This window comes from Mastigoproctus giganteus, chromosome 10 (genome assembly GCF_048544385.1).
Source record: "Mastigoproctus giganteus isolate SK-2022 chromosome 10, ASM4854438v1, whole genome shotgun sequence".
Taxonomy (NCBI): domain Eukaryota; kingdom Metazoa; phylum Arthropoda; class Arachnida; order Uropygi; family Thelyphonidae; genus Mastigoproctus; species Mastigoproctus giganteus.
The window spans coordinates 1,846,124-1,871,761 of NC_143584.1; the positions used below are offsets into that span (position 1 = coordinate 1,846,124).

Below are 25,638 nucleotides of genomic sequence, written 5' to 3' on the forward strand. Positions count from 1 at the left end.
TCGCCGCAAAGGTGAATCGATCGAAAGATCAATCCACCACCCAATCCCCAGATCGAACCGCCAATGCAGAGTACTTGAATAACGGTGGTCGTGATGCAGCGAAAATTAAAAATAGGACAGATACATGCACTCGAATGCAAAGCCACACCACTGACAAAAGTAATCTTAACCAGATTATATAGGCAAAACATGAACTATGGATGGCAGCACAGGTGCAGTGTCAGCAAATCAACCCACTACTGTCATGTGATATACTTATATTTGAATAATGTTTGAAATAATTGAAAACTGAATCTTACATAAAAAAGGGGTAAAGCATACATCAGAGACAGCAAAAAGCATTTTCCTCTACATGATGCTTGAGATATAAACTTAAGTGAGAATAATGATTGTTTGTATATTTTTTTTATTATTTTTAATCATTATTCTCATTATATATAAATATAGTGCAAGGGCATCATAAATACATAGCTATATCTGAATAAATCAGAATATTAGTAAAACGGTGTCATTTTAAGTTATATCTCATATTGTGAATACCTTCACAACAAGTTGCCATGATATTGCACTACTTCGAATAAGTAACGCTTCATCTAAGGAGAAGACGAATGTCACTTATTCTCAGATGGATACCACCACCACCCAGACGGCACCGTTTCAGGGCTATTTGGCCCTTCTTCGGTGGGTGGGTGGGTGGGTACCCGAGTGATGCAATGATGGCAAAACAGTTATGAAGTATAACTCCACAATATGAGAGATGCCTGATGGTGTATCATGTATTTAGACTCTAAAGCATTTAAGGCATAAGCCTCAAGCTATGGGAGAGTCTAGACTATGTATAAATATATACATAGTCTAGACTCTCCACAACTACCACAAACTACTTATTGCAGAAACCTTAGAGATGAAACCACATGAAACTTCAATCAATATCCATAGGCCATTCATATTGTCCGACGATTGGTCACTTATACGCATGCGTGAAGAACAAACACTACAACATAAGACAAAAGTTTCAGATTAATTGTGAGTTGCTCTATTCCTGTGAACATGACGCCCGAAAAGTTCTAGTCCGACTTAAGGAATGCAGAGAATAATCCCCCCCCACCCCAATATCCAATTTTATTAGACCCCTAAATTTAACTCTAAATTCTAGCTACAGGGCCAGAAGAAATAATCGGTCCGTATTTATTAAACAGTTTAGACCTTCAAAATCTCATTTTATGCCAATCCACGTAATGGTTTCCTTGCTGCCAGAGGTATGGTGTTTGAAGACAGAAGTCTTGAGCGCTCATTGTTGAGACCGCATGGCCTGAACACTATGGTTCTGACAGTGGGGAAGATGTCCCACCTGTTTCGCAAAATTGATATCGCCATCCTCAAGAATTATTAGCGAGTTGGAAAAGAAGCTTCCTATATCTAAAATAAAGGTAATCCCTCTTGATTTATAGTATAAATATAGTGCAAGCGCATTTGAAATACATAGCTATATCTGAATAAATCAGAATATTAGTAAAACGACATCGTTTTAAGTTATATCTCATATTGTGAATACAGTCAGTCCTCGTATAACACGTGTTTACATTACACGAATTCGATCATACACGATTTATAAATAGAGGAACGATATCTTATATAACACGTACCGAATTCGCTTATGCACGATTCACCTTTGTGTTTACAAGAAATGGCAGTCGAATGCGGAATCACCCCAACTGAACACAACACGATAGGAATGAAGAGGAGATTCTGAAAATGTATTTATGTGTTTTATATCAGTGAAGGGGAAACACATTTCACCATAATAACGTAAAATTCCAGCTATCAGTATTATCGCAAATGCAATTAGATCGAGTTTACTACCAGTTTATAACAGATTCAACTAGCAGGAACGCAACTGGAAATTTTTTTTATTGTTTTATGGTAGTAACCCCTAGAAATGTGCTTTAGTAAAATGTGAGGTGTTAATAGTGTATCTCTGCCTTTATGGTGTTGTTCAGTTGCTACACGTGCGCAGCTTTGTTTATGTGTATCAAGCGTGCCTCCTCGTTTTGTAATTGTGCTTTATTCCCTACAAATGGGTAAAATACTTAAAAGGTGTGAAAAGGAAGCGTCCTGGTGGACACTGCAGATTCAGACAGAAAAAAAAAAAGCAATATCGATAAACAGAGGCGGACTGGGTCAAAAATTCTTACCCGGGAAAATTTGTAGTGTCCTCACACTGGCGTTTATGGCCAAAACCACACCGGCCATCGTGGTTGTCCCGGTAAGGCTTATGGCCGGTCCGCCACTGTCAATAGCGAAAAAATATGAAACTGTGAAACGCTTTGAGCGAAATGAAAGACCATGTGATATTGCACGTGCTACAGACCTAAATGAGGCAACGCCGAGAATTACAAAGAATGCAGAGAAAATAAAAACAACTTTCATAGCAGTAACATCTCAAAGTGTAATTAAAATCCATGAGATAAAGACACAAAGAATTGGAAGAGATTGAACGGCTGTCATCTGTTTGGATAGAAAATCAAACAAAAAACAAGTTTGCTTACGATAGAAGCAAAAGCATTAGCAATATTTTATTACGTAATAGCCATAATAAAATACGTATTTTATTCATTAAAAATACTTACGTATTTTTTATTATATTATAATAAAATATAAAAGAATAATAATAAAAAATATTATAAAAAAATATATTATTTTTTATTACGTATTTTAATCGTTAAAAAAATACGTAAGTATTTTATTGCGATTATTTATCGTGTTTGGTAATGTTTTGGTTACCATTGTGTGTTCAATCTTGGGTGGTCGGCACCTAACCCTATTTTTCCCATAGGGCCTGTTGTTTATATTGCACGATTTTGCATTGCGCGAGGGTTTCTAGGAACACAACTATCGTGCTATACGAGGACTGACTGTACCTTTACAATGAGTTGCCATGATATTGCACTACTTCGAATAAGTAATGCTTCACCTGAGGAGAAGACTAGTGTTACTTATTCTCAGATGGATACCACCACCCAGACGGCACTGTTTCAGGACTATTTGGCCCTTCTTCTGTGGGTATAGCCCTGAAACGGTGCCATCTGGGTTGTGATATCCATCTGAGAATAAGTAACATTAGTCTTCTCCTTAGGTGAAGCGTTACTTATTCGAAGTAGTGCAATATCATGGCAACTCGTTGTGGTATTCATAATATGAGATATAACTTAAAACGATGCTGTTTTTACTAATATTCTGATTTATTCAGATATAGCTATGTATTTCTGATGCACTTGCACTATATTTATACGTAGTCCAGACTCTCCCATAGCTTGAGGCTTATGCCCTAAACGCTTTAGAGCAGACCTGGGCAAACTTTTTGGCTGAAGGGCCATATTAGGAATTCGAAAAGGTGGGCCGCACGTTAAATACTATTTTTAGATATATATTATTTGTTATCATGAAGAAATATAACATAAAAAAAAATTATTCTCTAACAACCAAGAATTTAATGAGATTAATGGAACTGTTTTACATCTTTTAACATTTTTTTAATTTCGGGTGTTAATTTTGTAGTTGAGATTCTTAAAACTGCTTGTAAATGTTCATCAGTGATGCTTGATAGTAAAGAATTTTTATTTAGATTCATGGTGGAAAATGTTTGTTCACATACGTAGGTTGATCCAAAAATAACCAACATTTTTCGGGCAAAATCTTTTAGTTCGTCGAATTTGTCCGAATTAAGAATATTGTAAAATTTACAGATTTCCTCACGACGGTGCAATTCCCTTAAATCGGTATCACACTGCAGATCTATAATCTGAAGTTGTAGTTCACTCGGTGCACTATCAATTTCTATTGAAAATGGGGCGCGCACTATTGCCAAACTTGTCTGAAATTTTCAAAAGTCGCCAAATCTTCGTGAAAAGTTGTCATTCAAAGCGTTGATAATTTCACAATATTTTTCAAATTTATTTTCTGGAATCTTCAGCAACTTCATGGGTGGAAAGTGGTCTATCTTGTTAATCCATAAATGTCGAAGGAACGACTGGAGTTTTAATTGAAATCCATTCAGACTTTTAACCATATCCTTAAGGCGTATAAATTTTTCCCTTGTAACATGGTGTTGAAAGTATTTAAGTGTGTCACAATGTCCAGGCGCCGACCGGGCTAGCTGGGTGGGTAAAGTGCCTGCCTGGCAACCCAAAGGTTGCGGGTTCAATTCCCGCCTCGGGCTTGGATCAAAATACTGCAAAAACCTTGGGAGGTGCATTATGGCCAAGAAGCCTAAGCGCCAACAACTACTAAAAAAAAAAAAAAAAAAAAAAAAAAAACCAATGTCCAGGGTAAACGCAAAATCACTAATCCAGTTATTATCAGTTAATTCTGGAAAGTCCATAATATTTTTCAGTTTAAAAAATAGAATGATGTCATCTTTAAGATCCCATACTCGCCGAAGAACTTTTCCTAAGCTAAGCCATCGAATTTGGCTATGATAAGGAATATCTGTGTACTTGGATTCAATATCTTGAAGAAAATTAACGAATTGTCTGTGTTTCAGGCCCCTCTATCGTATTAAATTTACTAGTTTAATAATACAAGATGTGACATGTTCAACTTTTAACACATTTTTACATAATACTTGTTGATATATAATACTATGAATTGTAATTAAATTATAATCAGGATAATTTTTACAAATTTTATCTTGAAAATTCTTTAATGCTCCAACATTTTTACCTGTCAAACTTGGTGCTCCGTCAGTTGTTATGCTTACCATTTTGTTCCATTGTAAATTATATCTTGTTAAGCATTTTTCAAATATATCAGCTCCCATTGTTTGGTCTCTAAGAGATTCCATTGAAAGAAGCACTTCAATAATTTCAAAATTAGAGGTACATCCACGTATGAAAAATTAATAACTGCGCAGTATTCTTTTGGTCGTTACTTTCGTCGAGAGCTATCGAGTACCATGCTATGGATTCTAATACTGATAATAATTGCTTATTCAAATTTGTATCGATACATTCAATTCTTCTTACTACGGTTCGCCGAGATAAACTTATATTCTCAAATTTGTGTTTAATGTCGGGACATATAATTCCACAAGCTTCGGTCATACATTCTTTAATATAGTCTCCATCAGAAAAAGGCTCGTTGCTTTTTGCAATTATATGAGAAATAACAATACTTGCCTCTACAGTAGCTTCTTGTTCCTTAGTTATCCACGTAAACACATTTTGTTGTCTACATAAATTTTGAATCAATCCATCAGCAGTTTTCTTTCTTGCTTCCGGAGTTAAATTGGCATCTCTTTCAACACTGAGACACTCTCCCGGCAGATGAGAAAAATAATCTCGTTATTTATGTTAGCAAGTTATGTTGAAGTGGTGGAACCCATGTTTAGTCTCTAAAGCTAAGTTCCGGTCAACCTTTCCCCATCTCTTCCATCATGTAGTATGGTTGATGACTTTTGAGGTTATGATGAACATCGTGGTGAGATCCAATATTCCTTACATTCATTCCTTAATTTTCCTTAATTCCATTAATATTCCTTACATTCTGGGTATATTCTTACCATGTGTACGCCATATCCAAAAATTTCATCACTTCATACAGCATGTCCCACCCACTTTTTCTTACTATTGAATACACCATGAATTGTCAAACTAATAGAGAAAGATTATCCGTGAAAAGATCTAAACCTCCCAAGCACTTCCTAATTCATTTCACAAATATACATGGTCTCAATTCTAATCTCAACAATGTCCATTTCCACTTGCAGTCTGCCAAACCCCATGTACTTTTTCTGACAGAATCTCAGTTATCGGTTGATTCAACTACTGTTCATCTCGGTTGCCCAAACTATTTGCTGTATGATTCCTTTTGCCTCAAAGGTGGTACTTTTTTTGTAATTTTATAATTTTGAAATTTTTTAAGTTGCATGCTTTTATGATTTTTCCTGCACATGAGATAAAAAAATTTAATAAATACAATAAATAATTATATTTACATGTTTGTTCAAGATTTCTTTTTTGATTCAATCAATTCAGCGAGTGTTGCACAAAAGCATGGGGGAATTCCTTTCTGACTTACGTAGCATTCAGCGGAACGCAACCCTTACATAAGTCGGGGAGTTCCTATATTATGTTGTAAAAATATCGTGTTCCAGTACATAATGTTTATTTTTTATGAAATCACCTGGTACATTTATGCAACTCCTCATCCCAGTAACATCTTCTGACCTTCCCACTCCTGTATGCATTAAGTAGTTTTTGAATGAACCCTGAATGAATTCTCAGTGATTATAAAGAAGCAGAGTTGCTCAGTTTTTTCCTTTTTCTTGCTTGCTTGATTTCTCCGATATGCCAAAATGATTCACCTGTCTCAAACTCATCAGTAAAATATTGCAAAAATAATTTTGGCAGTTCCCAAGGTTGAGGTGAGGGCTAAAGAGGATATAACTCCCCTACCCTTATGATCAAAGTAATGTGAATTTTTTTGTTTGCTACATTAATCAATGGAAACAACTGATTAAAAATGAGCATTTGATCATTTGAAGAATAAATACTAATTTCAAACAGATTAATCTCACTTAAAAAATAACAGTAACCTACATATAAATGAGCGTGTGGACTGCACAAACAATAAAGCAAACAGGGTATTAGTTCACTGCACTGTTAATTTTATGTACTCTTATGCTAATTGAATATACACTATAATGACAAAAGTATCTGGATTCCATTTTTTCACACTGTTTGTAGTTGAATTGGCATTGTTTTAATTACTCTGGCGTTCAAAGAAAGTGCATCACCTAGGTATTTCACATTTCTAACCCTTTTTTGCGATGGTATGTTACATTAATGGGTGCATTATAGCCTTAGTTGCTAATGCACCAATAAAAATCCAAACCAAACGTTACATTCATCATCATCATCATCAGCCATTTTCAATCCACTGTAGGATGAAGGCCTCTCCAGCAACTTTCCAGTTCCTTCTGTTTTGAGCACTGGCCATCCATTTACTACCCACAAACTCGTGAATTTCATCTATCCATCTCCGCCTTTGTCTTCCAGGTTTTCTTCTAGCTCCTCTTGGGTACCATTCTGTTATTTTCTTAGTCCATCTGTCATGTCTTCGAGCTATGTGTCCTGCCCAAGACCATTTTAGTTCTTTAGTTTTGATAAGAATGTCCTTTACTTGAGTTTGCTGCCTAATACATGTGTTTCTCTTCTTATCTAACAGTCTGATTCCCAATATAACTCGTTCCATTCTTCGCTGTGTAGTTCTCAGCTTCTCTTCCATTCTTTTGGTGAGTGCCCAAGTTTCACTTCCATAAGTCATGGTGGGGATTATACAATGGTTCATTATTTTACGTTTCAGACAAACTGGAATATTGCTCTTCAGTATGTGACTATATTTCCTGAATGCTATCCATCCAAAGTTCTTGACTTCCAGCCATTTCTCATTATTACAGCTAATAACTTGTCCCAGATAAGTATATGACTCCACCTTTTCAAATACTGCTCCTTCAATCATTATTTCCCTTTCCGTGGCATACTTGTTCATCATTACTTTTGTTTTAGCCATATTCATCTTTAGTCCAAAATCCTTACTAACTGTGCATAACTGATTAAGATTTTCCTCTAATTCTTTGGGATCGTGGCTTATGACCACAATGTCATCTGCAAATCGTAAATGGTTTAGGTACTCTCCGTTCACATTGACTCCTTTCTGCGACCAGTCTAATCTTCTGAAAGCTTCTTCAAGGGCAGCAGTAAACAGCTTCAGAGGTATTGTCTCTCCTTGTTGAACTCCTTTCTCGATTTTAAATTTCCTACTGTCTTTGTCTAGTCTAATAAAGGAGGTAGCACTCTCATATATTTTCTTCAATATCATAATATGTGGGGTATCTATGCCTTGTCTTTCCAGTGCCCGAAACATTGCCTTATGCTGTATGGAGTCAAATGCCTTTTCATAATCCACAAATGCCAGGCATAATGGTGTTTTATATTCATTTGCTTTCTCCATTAGCTGTGATATTATGTGAAGGTGATCCATAGTTGAGAATCCTGTCCTAAAGCCAGCTTGCTCTTTCGGTTGATTCTCATCAAGTATTCTTTCTAATCTGTTAGTAATGACCCTTGTGAACAACTTGTAGATGTGGGATAACAAGCTAATTGGTCTATAATTTCCAATTTCTGATTTATCTCCTTTCTTATGCAGCAAAACTATGATTGCATTATTCCACTGCTTAGGCGTCACACCTTTTCTAATGCACTTTGTGAAGAGCCTTGCCAGTTTTTGTGTTATGTCTCTTCCTCCCAATTTTAACAACTCTACAGTAACTTCATCTTCCCCCGGGGCTTTCTGATTCTTCATTTTCTTCAATGCATCAGGAAGAATATTGGGTATGTCGTATGTGTTGCTACTTTGCAATCCATCTTCCCCACTGCTGGCATCATTCCCCTGCTCCTTGTATAATTCTCTATAGTAGTCTTCTGATATTAGAATTATGCCTTCTCTGCTGTTTATAAGTACACCATCGCTATTCTTCAGTTTCAGTATCATTTGTCTTTCTGTATTACTGCTCATGGCTGCTGATTTAAATCCTTTGTTTTTCCTTAATGCTTGTTCTACTTTACTTGTGTTAAATCTTCTTATGTCCTCTCTGAGTCTCTTTCTAATGGCTTTGCATAACTCGGTATACTCAATTTTCTCCCCTTCAGTGTTTTTCTTTTTTCGTCTTCGGTTCATCATGACAAGTGTTTCTTGACTAATTTTTTCTTCTTTGGATTTCTTTTTCCCTATAGGTTTCTTGGGCTTTATCACTTTCAGAAAGTTGCAATATTCCTCGTCGATATTTTGGTCCTGAGCAGTCTGCAGAAGCTCAAACTTGTTCTTAAGTTCCAGTACATACTGCTTTTTGTCCTCTTCTGTTATCTCAACGACCTTTGTATTATTTACTCGAGTCAGTTTTTTCCTTTCCTTTCCTACATCTATATCAAGTGTACATCTTACCATTCTGTGATCACTTCCAACATTTACCTTATTTAGGACAGTGACATCATTCACAATATATCTTCTATTAGTGAGATGAAGTCGATTTCATTTAGTAGTTAATCCATTTGGACTCTTCCATGTCCACTTTCTGTTCACCCCTTTTCTTGAAAAAAGTGTTCATTACTGACAGTCCTTGAGATTCTGCAAATTCCACGAGTCTTTCACCTCTTTCATTTCTTTCACCAATTCCAAAATTTCCTATAGTTCCCCTTTCTGCGCTGTTTTGTCTTTTTCCAACCTTAGCATTGAATTCCCCCATAATAATAGTGTAGTGGGTTTTTTGCTCATCTAGAAGACTCTCAATTTCAGTGTACATTTCTTCAACCTCTTCATCATCATGGCTCGATGTTGGTGCATAAATCACTATAATCTTTAGCTTGTACCTCTTAGAAATCTTGAGTATTAGTCTTGACACCCTTGGTGATGTACTTTTGGATTCCAAAATGTTGTTTTTAAAATCTTGATGGACCAGAAACCCAACTCCACCTTCACTCCTTTCACTGTTTCCATTGGTGTACAGAAGATTTCCACTTGATAAACTTATAAGTGATTCATTTCTTCTTCTTGTTTCAGCCAAACCGATGATATTCCAATTCACATTTTCTAATTCCTTTTCCAGCTCTAATATCCTGTCTCCACTGGTGACTGATCTTATGTTGTAACAGCCCAAATTCAGTTTTTGTGAATGGCAGCCTGGTCGTATCCAGAGATTCTTAGCACCCTCTGCTTCCACTCTGATCCTCTCTCTCTGCCATAAGAGGGGGAGTGAAAGCCGCTAGGGACTGTGAGTGCCATTTGTTTCGTCTCGCTGTCATGTGCTGGAGCGTTTGGTCTTTTCCTCTTCACGTTGACCAGGCATCTTGAAGAGAACCACTCTACACATTCGTTGCCACCTAAGTGACATAACAGGGCTTACCATCGAGAAGATGTGCATGAGTGGATTTTAGGGAAGCAGGCCAGTCGGACTTCTCCTAAATCTTCTGAAATAGAAAGATATTTTAGGCTCCATCAGTGTTTTAGACTGAGTATCTGATAACACACAGAATGCCTGTTTCCCCTCTAAGCCCCAATATTTCTTAATACTAATACTAACATTTATCTCGGATTTAATTTCACATAATTTTGGTGTAATGCTGCTGTTGAATTATCAGACGACTTGGAAAACCATTGAGAATGGAATTAATGCTTTGCAAAAATGTGCCAAAAATATAAAATATGTAGGAAAAAACAGGTATTTATTTTTCTTACTTGTTCCTTCCATAGTTAGGTTCAAAAATTTTATCACTTCTTTTCAGTCATAAAAAAATAGGCAATCATTTTACTTTGAAGGACTTAACTTTCTCCCTTCCTTTCTAGCTTGATATACAAGTGGTCATCAGAGGAGTAAATCGCCATGGCCATATTAAACACTACCATCAATATATGGATCATCTATGGATTGTAAGTGATTTTGATTTATTTTATATTGATATCGGTTATTTATTCTTAGGTTCACTCCATCACAAATATTTTAACTTAATAATGATTATTTAATGACTATTTAATATACACAGAATGGCCACTTTGTTAGGTACATCTACCCTTTTCATGAAATGGAGTCTTCCTTCTGTAACATCACATGCTCATACCTTGCAATACAAAGCAGGTGAGGAGATATGTAGGGATGCTGTATGTATGCAATTCAGTGAGAGAATGGGCAAGACAACATATTTAAGTGACATTGAACACAGCATGGTTGTTGGTTCTAGACCCACTAGTATGAATATTTCAGAAACTGCGACTCTGCTGGGGTTTTCACATACAGCTGTGCATTGGGTGGTATCGATTGGTCTAATAAACAAATAACATCCAGACAGCAGTAGCGACAGGTTGGAATCAGCTTGTTAATGTGGGAGAGGCCGACAGAGACTGACAAGACTTGTCAGTCTCTGTTGGCCTCTCAGGTAACAGAAAGGCTGCAGATAGTCATATAACAACCCAGTACAACAGTGGTAACCAAAAGGGCATTTCAAAATGTACAACTTATCATACCTGGGTTTCCCTACTATCAGCAAAAAAACGTTTCCTGGTTCTGTGTTTCATTCTAATGGGATCTGATGAAAATGGCAAGAGTTCACAGACTCATCCTGCCTGGTGTCAACAGTGCTGGTGGTGGCTATGTATAATGATACAGGAAGTGTTTTCATGGGTGCATTGAGCCACCTTGATACCAGTGTATCTACATTTGGATGCCACAAGTTAAATTGAAATATTCTGATCAAGCACGTCCCCTCACAACTGCAGTAATGGGTTCTTCCCATTAAAGAATAATATGCTATGTCATGAGATCAGAATTGTTCAGAACTGGTTCTACGAACATGTGAGTGAATTCAGCCTATATAGTGACCTCCCCAGGCACCAGACCTCAATCTAACAGCACCTGCAGAATGTAGTGGAACGAGCTCGTCCAGATAAAGATATGAAACCATCCAGTTTTGCAACAACTGTAGGAAACAGTAGGTCAACGTGGACCGGTATCCCTGTGGCATGCTTTCAGCATTTAATTGAGTCCATGCAACAATGAATCTGGGCTGTTCTGAGCATAGGTGTACCAAATAATATAGCCATGCAGCATACAGTTAGTATTGTTTCCCAGGACAGTCATGTGGCAAGAGTGGGTTATGTAGCAAAGCAAAACATATAAACTCCTTTCCAAAGTATGTTCAGTAATAAAAATTAAAATCAATTCAAAGAGCATTAAAAGTAGATTATAAATATTAACAATTACAAGTACATACGCAATTAGAATTACAACTTTTTTTTTTTCTTTCTTTTTCTTTTTTATGAAACCCCAAACACCAGAGGTATTATAACCTATAGTACTTAGTACCGTGCTTGAGTATGAACTTGAGAAAATGAAAGAAGATATTTGCTGACATTAGACTTGAACTTCTTTAGATTGTAATTTTCAGGAAATACATACGAGGGAAGGTTGTTTCAGAAAACATCAGTTGAATGAATAAACGAGGAAGATGAAAAGTTGGTTCTGAGAGTTTCAAGTTGGACAGTAAATAGACGTTGGCTGGTAGTGGCATGTATTCAGACTGTTTTGAAAGAGTGAGCGGGAATTATAGAAGCCAATTCAGAAGAACAGTGCCCGTGGAAGTATCTGTAGAAAAGGCATGCAGATACTTCCATCTCATAGCATCGTCTATGAGACAGCGAGATGGAGAGACTGTTAGAGATGAGTCATTAATTAACCTAACTGCTCTCTTTTGAATGGAATCAAGAAGCCTGAGAGAGGTTTTGGGAGCACTGCCCCAGATGTGGGAACAATATTCCATGGTAGGGCGGATTTATGATTTTTACAGAATGGACAGCTGTTTGGAAGAAAAGGAACGTCAAGAGCAAAAGAGAAAACCAAGTTTTTTAGATGTAGAGGAAGCAATATTTGTAATGTGCTTGTGCCAAGAGACATTACAAGCCAGGGTAATCCCCAAAAGAGACACAGACAGGCCTTGCATAACGCGAGTTCGGTTAACGCATTTTTCAGTTACTGCTATTTGAAAAAAATATACCCCTTTTCACTTTACACAATGCAAATTTCCAGTTAATGTGATCTTTTTTTATGTGATAGTTGAAAAAGATCTGAATCACATGTTAAGCTTACCGCACTTTGGACAGGCAATAAACAAGTGTTTGCCTGCTGCCCACCTCAATGTGTTTCATCAACCATCGGAAGAAGATGTGTTACTTGTTTGTCTCCCGCTAATAAAGTCAATGCAGACTTGCATTTAAAAATTCGAAATTTTAAATGAGCCAGATGAAAATGTTACTGCAAAGGAGATAACGGTAAAAGAACTAGATGAAATCTTTCGTATTGCAGTGAACCGCAAACAAAATGTTTGTGAGGTTCTCTGCGATATTTATTTCGCCTGGGCCCAGAGAAGATTGTTGTCGGCTATTGGAAATTGATTGATGAAAAGAGAAAGTTAACACTGTTCAAATATTTCTGCAACAGTCATTTCTTCGTTATGTATTTTATGTCAGAGGTTCCCAAACTTTCTCGGTTCACGGCGCCTTAGTGTCTCAGTAATTTTTTCATGGTGCACCCAGACCAAAAGAAATACCTAACAGTTCCCTTTAGTAGTTAAGTCCAAACAACTTAATAAGAAATGTTGGAACTGTGAACTAGCTTGAGCTAGTAGTTCGCACGGTGTCCGACAGATGTAGAGTATCACTTGTTTCCCTTGAAAATATAAAGTATTCTGCGGCACACACTTTGGGAACCGCTGTTTTATGCAATAAACATTTAATTCCATAATTATTTTCATTATCCTTTACATTGTACAGTTAAAAAGTTATTTAAAAGGTATTTTTAAAATTCTTTATGGACATTCCAGAAGGTCAAGGACCAATTATAATTTTTCCTATTGATTATTATATTCGATTAACGTATTTCCATTTTGCACGATGCGCTCGCGGGACGACTTAATCGCATTAATCGAGGCCAGCCTGTATATCATCTTGCCTGGAAATCGGAGTGTCGTCAAAGATAAGCATGGGAGCTGAAGAATCCTTTTTGCTAGATATAAGACAAGACAGAGTTTTAGAAGGATTAAAATCAACTAAGTTATCTCTGCAATCCGACCGGGCTAGCCGAGTGGGTAAAGTACCTGCCCGGCAACCCAAAGGTCGCGGGTTCGATTCCCGCCTCGGGCTTGGATCAAAGTACTGCAAAAACCTTGGGAGGTGCAATATGGCCACAGAAGCCGATGCGCCAACAACTACCAAATCAAAAAAAAAAAAAAAAAAAAAGTTATCTCTGCTCCACTGGAGAATTACCTGAAGATTGGTATTTAAGTAATTGGTAACGGAGTTGAAAGGAGAAGTTGAAGCTGATTGAGCAGGACAAGTTTTCTCAAAATGGAAAGTGAAATGCAATGTGCTAATATTGACAAAACTATGGATAGGATTTCCAGTCAATGGAAGAAGGTCATTGATATACAGGAGGAAAAGCGTGGGGGAAAGAACTGAGCCTTGGGGGACACCAGCATTAGTGGAGAATCAATTCAGCCCTGGAGAGACTGTGCAAGACTCGAGGGGTAGAATTTTTGTCAGCCTGGTCTGTGCTTGTTGACAGGAGAGACGGCTTCTACGGGGATGGGATACACTTAAATAGAAAGGGTGCAAGAATATTTGCTGATGCTATCGAGGCAGTGTTAGATGGGTCGGAAAACTGCTAGCGAGGGGGGATACACAGAGTAAAAGGTTAACGGTGGCCGCAGGCAGAGGCAAAAGTGATTCTTGCGCTGCTTCTATTAGAATGGGCAGCAGACTGGAAAGCAAGGTAATGGAGATTTCCAGGACTGCTGGGGGTCATAGTGGAACAAGTAAATACATGGGCTGTGTTAGGGTGGCTAGGAGCAGGAACAGCTGCATGTATACTTGCATGTATACCAATGCTAGGAGTATAGTTAATAAATTTGATGAGCTTCAAGTGCTAGTCAAGACATCAAAGGCAGATATTGTTGGGATATCAGACACATGGTGTCACACAGATATAGGCAGTGCAGAGTTGGAATTTGGGGAGTACAATGTGTATAGGAAGGATAGACAGAATACGAAGGGAGGAGGGATTATGCTGTTAGTTAAGAAACACATAAAATCTAAGGAAGGGCATCCAATTGATGCTGGTGGACAGTGCAGTGTTGAGTGTGTTTGGTGTGAAATAAGCACTGGGAAAGGAAAAATGAGAGTACGTGTGTGTTATAAGCCTAATGAATCTGATGAGTATAATGAGCAATTGTGCAGAGAAATAGAGTGGGCCAGTAAATCATAATGTCTTGTAATGTGAGATTTTAACTTTCCAATATTGACTGGAACTTGTGGGTTGGTCACTCGCACACTAGCAAGACTTTTGTAGATTTGTTGGTTTACTGTTTTCTACAGTGACATGTCTGAGAGGCAACCAGAAGGAATAATACTCTTGATCTGATTATCAGTAGTGATTCTTCATGCCTTAAGAATCTGCAGATAAAGGAACCACTGAGCGATAGCGATCACAATGTATTGATGTGGGAATTATTTAAAGATGTAACTACCATCAAGGCTAAAGGGAAGGGCTTTTGTAAAGGTGACTACAGAGGTCTCTGACAGTTTTTATTTCTGTACAGTGGGATCAACCGATGATGTTACCAACAGTAAATTCTAAAAGGGAAGCCTTTAGGGACTTAATATTGGAGCCTAGGCTTTTCATTCCAACTAAGAAATACCGTTCGGAGTTTAAGCCTAAATGGATGTCAGATGAATTAATGAGGCTAGTGGCAGGCAAGAAGAATGTGTGGGATGCATGTAAAGTATCAGGCGACACAGAAGCCTATGGCAGGTATAAACTAGTCTGTAATCAAGTCACAAAGGAGGTTAGGCAGGCAAAGGCAGATTATGAGATCTTTGGCAAAGGATGCAAAGAAAAACAGCAAGGAGTTCTTTAGTTATGTAAACTCTAGAAGGAAAGGGATGAATCAGATTGGACCACTTAACATAGATCGGTTGACTATTGATGATCATGCTCAGGTAGCTGATAAACTGAATGAGTATTTTACATCTACATTTACACATGAGGAGTTATTCAATGAGAGGAGTTCCAGAAGTTTATAAAAACGCTAACAGGGAGCAAAGTGATTTTGTAATAACTGAGAGCAATGTGGAGGAGAAATTGTTGAAGTTAAACATTAGGAAGACACCTGGACGGGATCTATCCAGTTATATTAAAGGAGGCGGCAAAGCAACTAAGCAAACCGTTGGCCATAATTATAAGAGCATCCTTGGACTCGGGAGGTTCCCACGGACTGGAGATGTGCAAATGTATCCCCAATTCACAAAGGGGGATCGAAGGGTGACACGAGTAATTACAGACCAGTTAGTTTAACTTCTGTTCCTGGTAAAATAATGGAGTCACTGGTTAAAGATGCATTGTAGGATCATCTAGACAAGACTGCAGTAATAGTTAGGACACAGCATGGGTTTGTCAAAGGAAGGTCAAGTCTGACCAATTTGATTGGTTACTATGATGTGGTCACAAAGGAACTGAATGCCAAAAATAATTTTGATATCATATACTTGGATTTCAGGAAAGCTTTTGATACTATTGCACATGGAAGACTGCTGTACAAATTGGAGAGGTATGGCATCAAGGGTAAGCTGCTACAATGGATAAAGGGATGGTTGAGTGGGAGACAACAGAGAGTATTAATCAATGGACACTGTTCTTTGTGGATAAATGTTATTAGTGGAGTTCCCCAGGGTTGTTTTGTATATTTATCAATGATATTGATGAACATTTATCAGGTTTAATGTCCAGGTTTGCGGATGATACAAAGGTTGGCAGAGTTGTTAATGACAGTATGCTACTCCAACTGGATCTAGATAAGTTGAGAAAATGTGCTGAGAAGTGGCAACTGGAGTTTAACATTGACAAATGCAAAGTGCTACATATGGGTAGCAATAACCGAAGAGAAACATACCAACTGGGTGGTTCTACACTCAGGGAAGTGGAAAGTGAAAAAGACCTGGGGGTAATTGTGCAGCCAAATATGAAGTTCACTGATCAGTGCAGACGGGCTGCCAGGGCAGGTTGTAGAGTCTTGTCAATGATATATAGGAATTTTGCTAGCAGTGACAGGGAGGTGATAATCCCGTTATACAAGGCAATGGTCAGGCCACACCTAGAGTACTATGTACAGGTGTGGAGGCCTCATTTTAGGAAGGATGTAGAGTTGCTAGATCGAGTACAAAGAAGGGCAACAAAATTGGTGAGGGGAACAAAGGGGTGCTCTTACCAAGAAAGGCTTAAGTTCTGGAAATTGCAGCTCCTGGAGAGTAGGTACCTGCGAGGTGATCTGATTGAGGTGTATAAGGCCTTGAATGGGTTGAACAAACTGAAGGCTGATGGGATTCTTCATCTTGCTCAGACTAAGAACCTGAGGGTGCACAGTTTCAAATTGAGGAAAGATAGTTGTAGAACAGATGTGCGGAAATTTGCCTTTAGCCACCGGGTAGTTGATTGGTGGAACAGGCTTCCATCTTTTGTTGTGGAAGCTAATAGCCTACATAAATTTAAGGCTGAGCTGGACAGGCATTTGGAACGAATGGGGGGGGGGTTGCTGATGCTGTATAAGCTTGCTTTCTTGCATTGTATGCCTCTACTAATACTAAAAGACAGGGTCATCTACCATTACCCTCAGTGAGCGATCAGAGAGAAAACTGGATAACCAATTACAAAAAACAGTTGGCAAACTATAAGATGGAAGCTTGTTTGGAAGACCTTTATGTCAAACACGATCAAAAGCATTTTGAGATGTCAAGAGCAATTGCTTGTGTTTCACCAAAATTTCCCATTGAATTTGTCCATAAATGGGTAACATAAGCCAGAATATCACCAGTGGATCGACACTGACTGAATCCATACTGGTGATCGTTGATCAGACGGAAGGTTTCTAGGTAGTTTAAGAGTAGAAGTAATTGCAATATGACAATAACTGGATGGGAGGGATTTGTAACCCTTTTTAGGAACTGGCTCAATATGAGCAAATTTCCATGCAGAAGGAAAAACACCTTTGGAATAAGAAATTGAAAAAAGGTGGCAAAGAACAGGAGTATTAATTCAAGAGCACAGGTTTTGAGAACGAGTGGAGAAATACCATCAGGACCTGGAGCTTTCTTAGCGTCGAGATTCGTCGAAATCCTTCTGGGAATGGTGGGAGGTATTTTACCAAGATCATTAATACATGAGTTGGAAGTAAAATGGGATGCTAGGAAGTCATCTTTATCCTTGGCTGAAGTGACAACAGCACCATTTGATCTCTTGCCAAAGCTATAGGCCGCAACTCTTGCGGCCAATAGCTTTGGCAAGAGACCAGAATGCTCGGCTGCCATTAGGGGCAAGAAACAACTTTTCTACTCTTAGCTGTTCAAAATCTAGTTTGGGGTGATTAATAACTGCTTTACAATTGTTGCGAGCATTGGTGTAGGCCGAAAATGAAACCGAAGAATTGGAAACAAGCCAATTACAATATGCAACATTCTTCTCTTGAACAGACTTAGCACATTTATTGGAGAACCAAGTTTTAGATAAAGGAAAAGATTTTAAAGTGGAGTGTGGAATAAAGGATTCCATTCCTACAAGAATAATTTCACTGACAAGATCTGAGCAAACATTGACATCTGAAGTTTTGAAACAGTAATCTCACCGACGAAAAGAAGAAAGGAAATCTCACAGGTCATCCTGTTTTGCATCCTTGTAATGCCAAACAAAACAAGAAGTTTGGAATAGCCATGAGATAAAGGCTGCATTAGAGTAGAGACAATCACCAATTTGTGATCTGAGGTGCCTAAAGGACCACTCACGTTGACTGTGTACTTAGAAGGGTTGTTTGTGAGAAAAAGATCAAGCGTGTTAACTGTATGGTTAGGATTGTCCGGTATTCTGGTAGGTAAATGAACAATCTGTGTAAGATCTTTAGTAATTGCAAAAGCCTCATCATCTCGAAGAGCTGGGTTAGTGTGACTAGAAAATGGAAGCCAGCTGAAGTTGTGAAAATTAAAATCACCCAGAAAAATTACCGCACTGTTAGAAAAGTTGGACTGGAGAAAGTCACGTTGCAAACAGATGAAATCAAAGAGCCCCAAGTGATTAGTGAGTTTGGGAGAATGATAGAGACAGAGATGAATTTTTTTAGAATGAGGTAGAGAGATTTTTAGCCAGAGAAGATTGAAAAAAGGAGATTCCAAATTACCAAGTCTCTGACGGAATATCGGAACGGACATATTCACAAGTACCACCTTTGAGGCGAAAGGAATCATACAGCAAATAATTTGGGCAACTGAGATCGGCAGTAGGTGAATCAACCAATAACTGAGATTCTGTCAGAAAAAGTACATGTGGTTTGGCAGACTGCAAGTGGAAATGGACGTCGTTGAGATTAGAATTGAGACCACGTATGATTTGTGAAATGAACTAGGAAGTGTTTGGGAGGTTTAGATCTTTTTGCAGATAAGCTTACTCTATTAGTTTGACAATTCATGGTGCATATTCAATAGTAAGAAAAAGGTGGGGGTGGGGGACATGCCATATGAAGTAAAGAAATTTTTGGATATGTCGTACACATGGTAAGAGTATACCCAAGATCCTTGACAATGTCCCCCCCCCCCCCCACATACACACTACTTGGACTCCCTCCAGTCACTATCTGGCAGAGTAGAGGTAAGAGGCTTATACACTAGCTGATCCGGTAGCCTCCTAAAGAGTTACCAATAGGTTCGGTCTGGTGTTTTAGCTAGTGGCTGGCCTGCAAACACCGTTTTAGAGCTGTACCCTCGAAATGTAAAGAAGATTGGATCTCACCATGATGTCCATCATAACCTCAAAAGTCATCCTACATGATGAAGAGATGGGAAGGGTTGACCAGGACTTAGCTCTGGAGACTAGACATGGATTCCCTCAATTCAAGCCTCCAATAAGCAAAGTAATGGCATTGCACCGGTTGATGAGTGCCATCTACCATCTAGTATTGCCTGGTAACACCGGGGCGGCATTCCTCCATGTGGTGTGGGTGCCACATCTCAATCCATGCTTACATTGGTTCACACCTTGGTGGTCACCCAGTGTGCATGGAGGTTATACCCAGAGTTACTAACAGTCCCACCATCGTGAAGGTGCGAGAAGAGGATTTGGCTGTCACAGACCGTCCGGACTTCTCTGAAATTGTGTCCACTTGACTTGAGTGCCCCCCAAATATTCAGTGCCATGAGCGTTTTAGACTCCCGAGTAGCAAGTATAGTTTGTCTGGCATATCTGAATGAATGTTACCAAAACTTTTACATATGCAACTAAATTTGGCACCTCCATAGCCAGGTGGGCAGGAGCAGCAGTGCATAGCACACGCTTCTTGATTAGACCAGGGTTCGAGCCTGTGACCACCAAATACGGAGGATGCGGGAAGGTCAGGGAATGACCACTGCATATCCCCGGAGCAATATGGCCTTAGTTGCTAATGCTCCTAAAAACCAAATGACAAACAACAGCAACTAAATTTATTGCTTAAAGTACTATGAGTAAGTTGTGTATAAATATTACAGATAAAACTAAATATTTTACTGTTGACGCATCTGCGGCATCATTACCTTTCCTAGATTTATAGATATTATGTGAAAGGCATAGTGTGTTGGTAGACAAGATGCCTTAACCTGAAAGCAATAAAAATCTTTAATTCCCTCTGATAAACAGACAAAGTTATAGTTTATATGTTCCTAATTAAAGTCAATTACTATTAATAAATAAGGTCCAAATAACCAGATTACCTTGCTCTAAATTTGATGTTTTGAAACTCATTGGTTCCATTATTAATTCTAAAGAAACTATTTTCTTGAGGCATTTCCTAAGAGGGAATGCAATTAAACTTTTGTTTCTCCGATCTCTACTGCTTCAAGGAATATTATCATTTCAAAAAATGAGTGCATGGTACAAAGACTACATAAAACATGCTAGATTCAAGATTCATTAACAAAGGTGACTATTTTAGACAACAGAAACGTTTAATTTTTTAAGCAATAAAAGCAGTGAAAATGCTTAACAGGTGGGTTTTTCAATGAAATGTTCCAAACACTTTTTTTTTTTCCAATCTATTGTACCTTCCAAAATTTGTTTGGCTTATGAAATAGTGTATGTGTGTGTGCTGCTTTGTCTGCACCCTAATAATATTTGTTTTCTTTCTGATTGAAACGAAATTTATCACACACACACAACCACTCCCCTTCCCCTATCACTGTGCTCAAATACCCTGATGGAGGGTGGGGTGGTAATCTTATCTACCATTTCATTTCAGCATCATCTATTGATAACTTAATTTGTCTCATCAAGAACAAATTTTTAATAATGTGGGAGGGGTGTCAATGGGCACCACTCAAATTGCAGATCCAGTGTGTTTGAAACTTTTGTTGTTTACTGTCGAGTTGAAACAAAATTTACAATACAAAATTATCCATTTGCACTAAAATCGTCATCATCATCTTTGGACCTCTATTATCCTATAAATTGGAAATATTTCCTGACGAGAACTTAATTTACTATGAGAATTAATTTGTGAATCATTACTGCCACTTTTTACATTGCCATTAGTGCCTTTTTTTTTTTTTTTTTTTTTTACAAAAATGAATTTAATATAAAAGTAACTATAATACCTACTTTTAGAATAAAAACTGATTTTTGTTATATTTGACAGTAGCAAAATGGTGATAGCAAATGCCCCAGTATTAACTGAAATCTTCACCTGTGCATTCACATTAAAATAATATGCATAAATAAAAAACTTACCAAATTGATGAAAGCAAAGATATCATTTTACAGACAAATCACATAATACTGTAACATTTTAATGAATATTTGCATTAAAAACAAATCTTAGACATTTGAATGCATGAACAAAATCAGTTTTCATATTTGCTATTCTTTGGCTGCACTTGAGACCTTTTACAGTCTCAAGTACAGCCTTATTCTGTATTTCTACAGCTGTAAATAGATGCTTTTGTTTTCCCACTTTCAGAAATTCAGATGATGATATTATTTTGCTTGGTGGTATTCAGTAGACTCCTCACTCTGTAAGGAGTTTATCCTACATGAGATTATTCCCCTGTTTTGTGTTGGATAATCATAATAACCACCAGCATTATTAATATCTCACTCTTGCTTCAAAACATAAGCATTAAGAATAAACTCTCCACACTGGAATCCTTATCGTTTTCTTGTATTTATGATGTAATGATTCTTTCAGAAATTTCAGTTTCTACTAATCAGGTTTACTATGTAATACCAAGTCTGGCCAGTTACAATTTTTTCATCTGTTCACAGAAAGATGAAGGTAGACGAGTGTTGCTTCTTGTCAGTTCTTTTTAAAATCACAAGTGTGTGCATATCCTACACTTTGTTCTTCTTTAATCAGTCTTTAGCAGCCAATTTCTTACCATCTGATTGATCATTGTATAAACTCTTTCCCCCTCTCAAAATATAAAAATCCCAAAGTTCTTAAAGGGGTATGTCCAATCTTGATTGCCTCTTCCATTTTAAAAGTTCTTGGATGATGTTTATTACCTTTCTTCTTTAATAAATTCTTCCCAGTACATATGGACCAAACACATTATGATATCTCCAGCCATTCAGTTATAACTAACCTCCTTTACACAAACTTTTCCATTCTAAAAGCCTGTAATGGCAAACTGTCAAATAGATATTATTTACACCAATATCAGCTCTTCTTTTTGGTGCAATTTACCTGCCTTCTTTGCTCACTCTTCTAAAAAAATTTCTCAGTTTTTGGGGTATCCTCAATTCCACACTAAACTACTTAACTGTGGAACTTTAATAATTGATGTTAACATCTTTAAGAAGAAGTTGACTGTTATCAGCTGGTGTCCCACTAGGCAGCTCCCTCCCTCCATTGTTCAACCTTTTTTGAAAGCCCACCTTAATGTAATCTCCTATGCCATCGATGTAATTATCTTATGTAACACCAAGTCCATTAAATTTTCCCTTCTTTTGGGAAAATTTTTTCTCCAAAATCATTAAAAAAAAATTTCAGATTACCTTGTCTGTTTAATCTTTCAAAAAACCCTTCAAATCTTAATGAAGTTATTAAATACAAATTAAAAACTTGCTCCCCAACATACTCAAAAACAAACTTACTATTTATCAAACTGCCAACTTTTGCAAATTTCTTTCATACACAGCTTTCTGTTTCCTTGGTAGATCCCATTGCTGAAGTGAAGCTTACAAGAATCTTGGAAGTTCTCTTTGACTCAATTCAATTTTGCTCCTCATTTTAATTATTCTCTTTATGAAATTAACAAAAAAGTCATTTGGATTTTTTAAAACATCTTGTGTTCTATATGCCTTCACAGTTTGGACTGGTGTTGCCAAATCCAATTGTAAAAACTCTTCTCCCTTGAATATTGGTTACTCATATGGATCTTTTTCATGGCCAACTTTGTGCAAATCATCACGAAAAAAAGATTATGGCTGAACTGCTTAAACTATATTCCATTTGAATTTGAAATTATAAAGTTAATTTTGTCCCTCCTCAGTAAACTCTATAATTCAAAAGTTGATTGTCCTGTTACTTGGGAAGTAATTGGGTGACAAATTCCCCACAGATCATGTAAAGTCAAGCCTAACCTAATTTCTCTACTCAACAGACTTCATTGAATTGATATGCACTTTCCACTCTGTGATTTCAAGCATTAATTCCATAAACATTGACTGGAATTATTTTAACCTGACATGTTATTGGTTTTTTTTTTTTTTTAGGAGCGTTAGCAACTAAGGCCATATTGCTCTGGGAATATGCGGTGGTCATTCCCTGATCTTTCCACATCCTCCGTATTTGGTGGTGATGGGCTTGAACCCCGGTCTAATCAAGAAGCGTATGCTACGCACTGCTGCTCCTTCCCACCTGGCTATGGCAGCGCCTCGACCTGACATGAATTGCCAAAATGCATACATTAGAATGCATAGACTCAATTAATTACTCTATGTAATCTAGTCTTAATACACAAGAATCATTTGTGGTATCTCCCAAAGGTAATCTCTTTGTTGATATCAAGTCATATGGACTACTATATTAGCTTAACTCTTCTGCTTTTACTTTTCTCAATTTGACATTGGCTCTTCCTCATAAATTGTTTGTGATGATACTCATCTATTGTTTAGCTTTGATCCATTTGGATTTATTACAGTGTTATTAGTTTTATAATGCTGTGTATGATGTTATTGTCATTGTGTGTGTGTATATATACGATGTATATATATATACACTGTGCTGCCACTTTATTAGGTACACCTACCTAGTAGCATGTTGAGCCTCCTTTAGCCTTCAAAACAGCCTAAATTTGTCTAGGCATGGATTGAACAAGATGCTGAAAACGTTGTGCAGGAATGGAGTACCATGCAAACATGAGTGTGTCACGCAGTTCCTTGAGATTCGACGGAGGTGTAGGCCTGCAGCGAACAGCCCTTTCCGGCTCATCCCAGATGTTCAATAGGATTGAGATCCAGGGACTGAGCGGATCACTGCAGCAAAGAAAGGTCATTGTCATGTTCCTGGAACCATTCCATAGTGATTCGGGCTTTCTGCACCAGCGCATTATCCTGATGGAAGTAACCATCTGACTGAGGATAAACTATCAACATGAACGGATGCACTTGGTCAACAACGATGTTTGGGTATGATGTGGCATTCAGACATGAATCTATGAGTATCAATGGACCCAACGTGTGCCAAGAAAACATTCCCCACACTATAACAGTGCTCTCACCACCTTGCACATTAGTTGTCAGACATGATGGGTCCATTGATTCATGTTGTTTTCGCCAAATTCTGAGCCTTCCATCAACATGATGCACCAGGAACTTCGACTCTCACACCAAGCAACTTTTTTTCCAATTCTTGGTAGTCTAGTGGTGGTGTTGCTGTGCCCACAGGAGGTGTACTCTCTTGTTCTTCATTGATAACAATGGTACACGGTGTGGCCGTCGGCTGTTGTAGCCCATTTGTGACAAAGTGTGACTAGTGGTCTGCTGCTATATTTTGTTCTGCACACCAAGGTTGTATTCTGATGCGATGTGTGACATTGTGGCCCGTCTGTTTGCTTGCACAATTCTAGCCAGCCTCCTCTGACCTCTCTCATCAACAAGTGGTTTTCTTCCACGGAAGTGCTGTTGATGGGATGTTTTCTGTTCGTTGCACCATTCTCGATACACCCTTGAAACTGTGGTGCATGAAAAGTTCAGGAGAACTGCCGTTTCTAAGATGCTTTGTCCAGCATGTCTTGTACCTACTACCATGCTACGTTCAAAGTCTGGTAGATCACTCCTTTTCCTCATTCTTGCTATGGTTTGTATGCTTAACTGATACTAGAAAGGTTGTACTGCTGCATTTATATCCACAAGTGTGGTCATGTGACTTGCAATGTTGTGGGACAGACCATTTATGCGCACAGCAGGGGTGTACCTAATAAATTGGCAGTACAGTGTAGTAACCAGTGAGACAACATTCCCCCCCCCCCTTAATAAATTCATGCTGTGAATGCAGTATAACTGCACTCCTGTCTAATAAAGTGCCTGTACAGTGTATGGTGTTATTGTCATTGTGTGTGTATATTCTGATTATTTTCTTTTTTTTTTTTCCTCTTTCTTTTATTATTAATTTTAATGATGGGGTTGGCATACAGCTCTACTGTATGCCAACCCTACCTATTCCTGCTTGTGAAAATATTGATTGAATGAAATTTCTCTGATAAATACAGGATGATTCAAATGACATCAACAGTCATAGTATATATTCAATTTTATTTCTATTGCTGTTATAAACAGATTATAATGAAGATTGCAATAAACTATGAAAGTGTCCTCCTTCCCAACTGGAAGCACAAATCTTTTCATCATGTTTTATGAGATTTGACATAGCGTTTGCTGTCATTGAAGTTCTGATTCAGTATTGACTTTTAATTCTTCTAATATCTGAAGGCTGCTAGTTATACCACTTCTTTTAAGTAATCCAAAAG

At 37.8% G+C, this 25,638-nt stretch overlaps 1 protein-coding gene across 1 annotated transcript in view; it reads left to right on the forward strand.

Moving 5' to 3' along the window:
• csul (protein arginine N-methyltransferase 5) overlaps positions 1-25,638 on the forward strand; it is a 243,651-nt gene that overhangs the window by 68,119 nt on the left and 149,894 nt on the right. Inside the window, exon 7 of the mRNA XM_090384061.1 lies at positions 10,402-10,485. Within this exon, the coding sequence (XP_090240187.1) occupies positions 10,402-10,485 (84 nt within the window). The remainder of the gene's footprint in view (positions 1-10,401; positions 10,486-25,638) is intronic.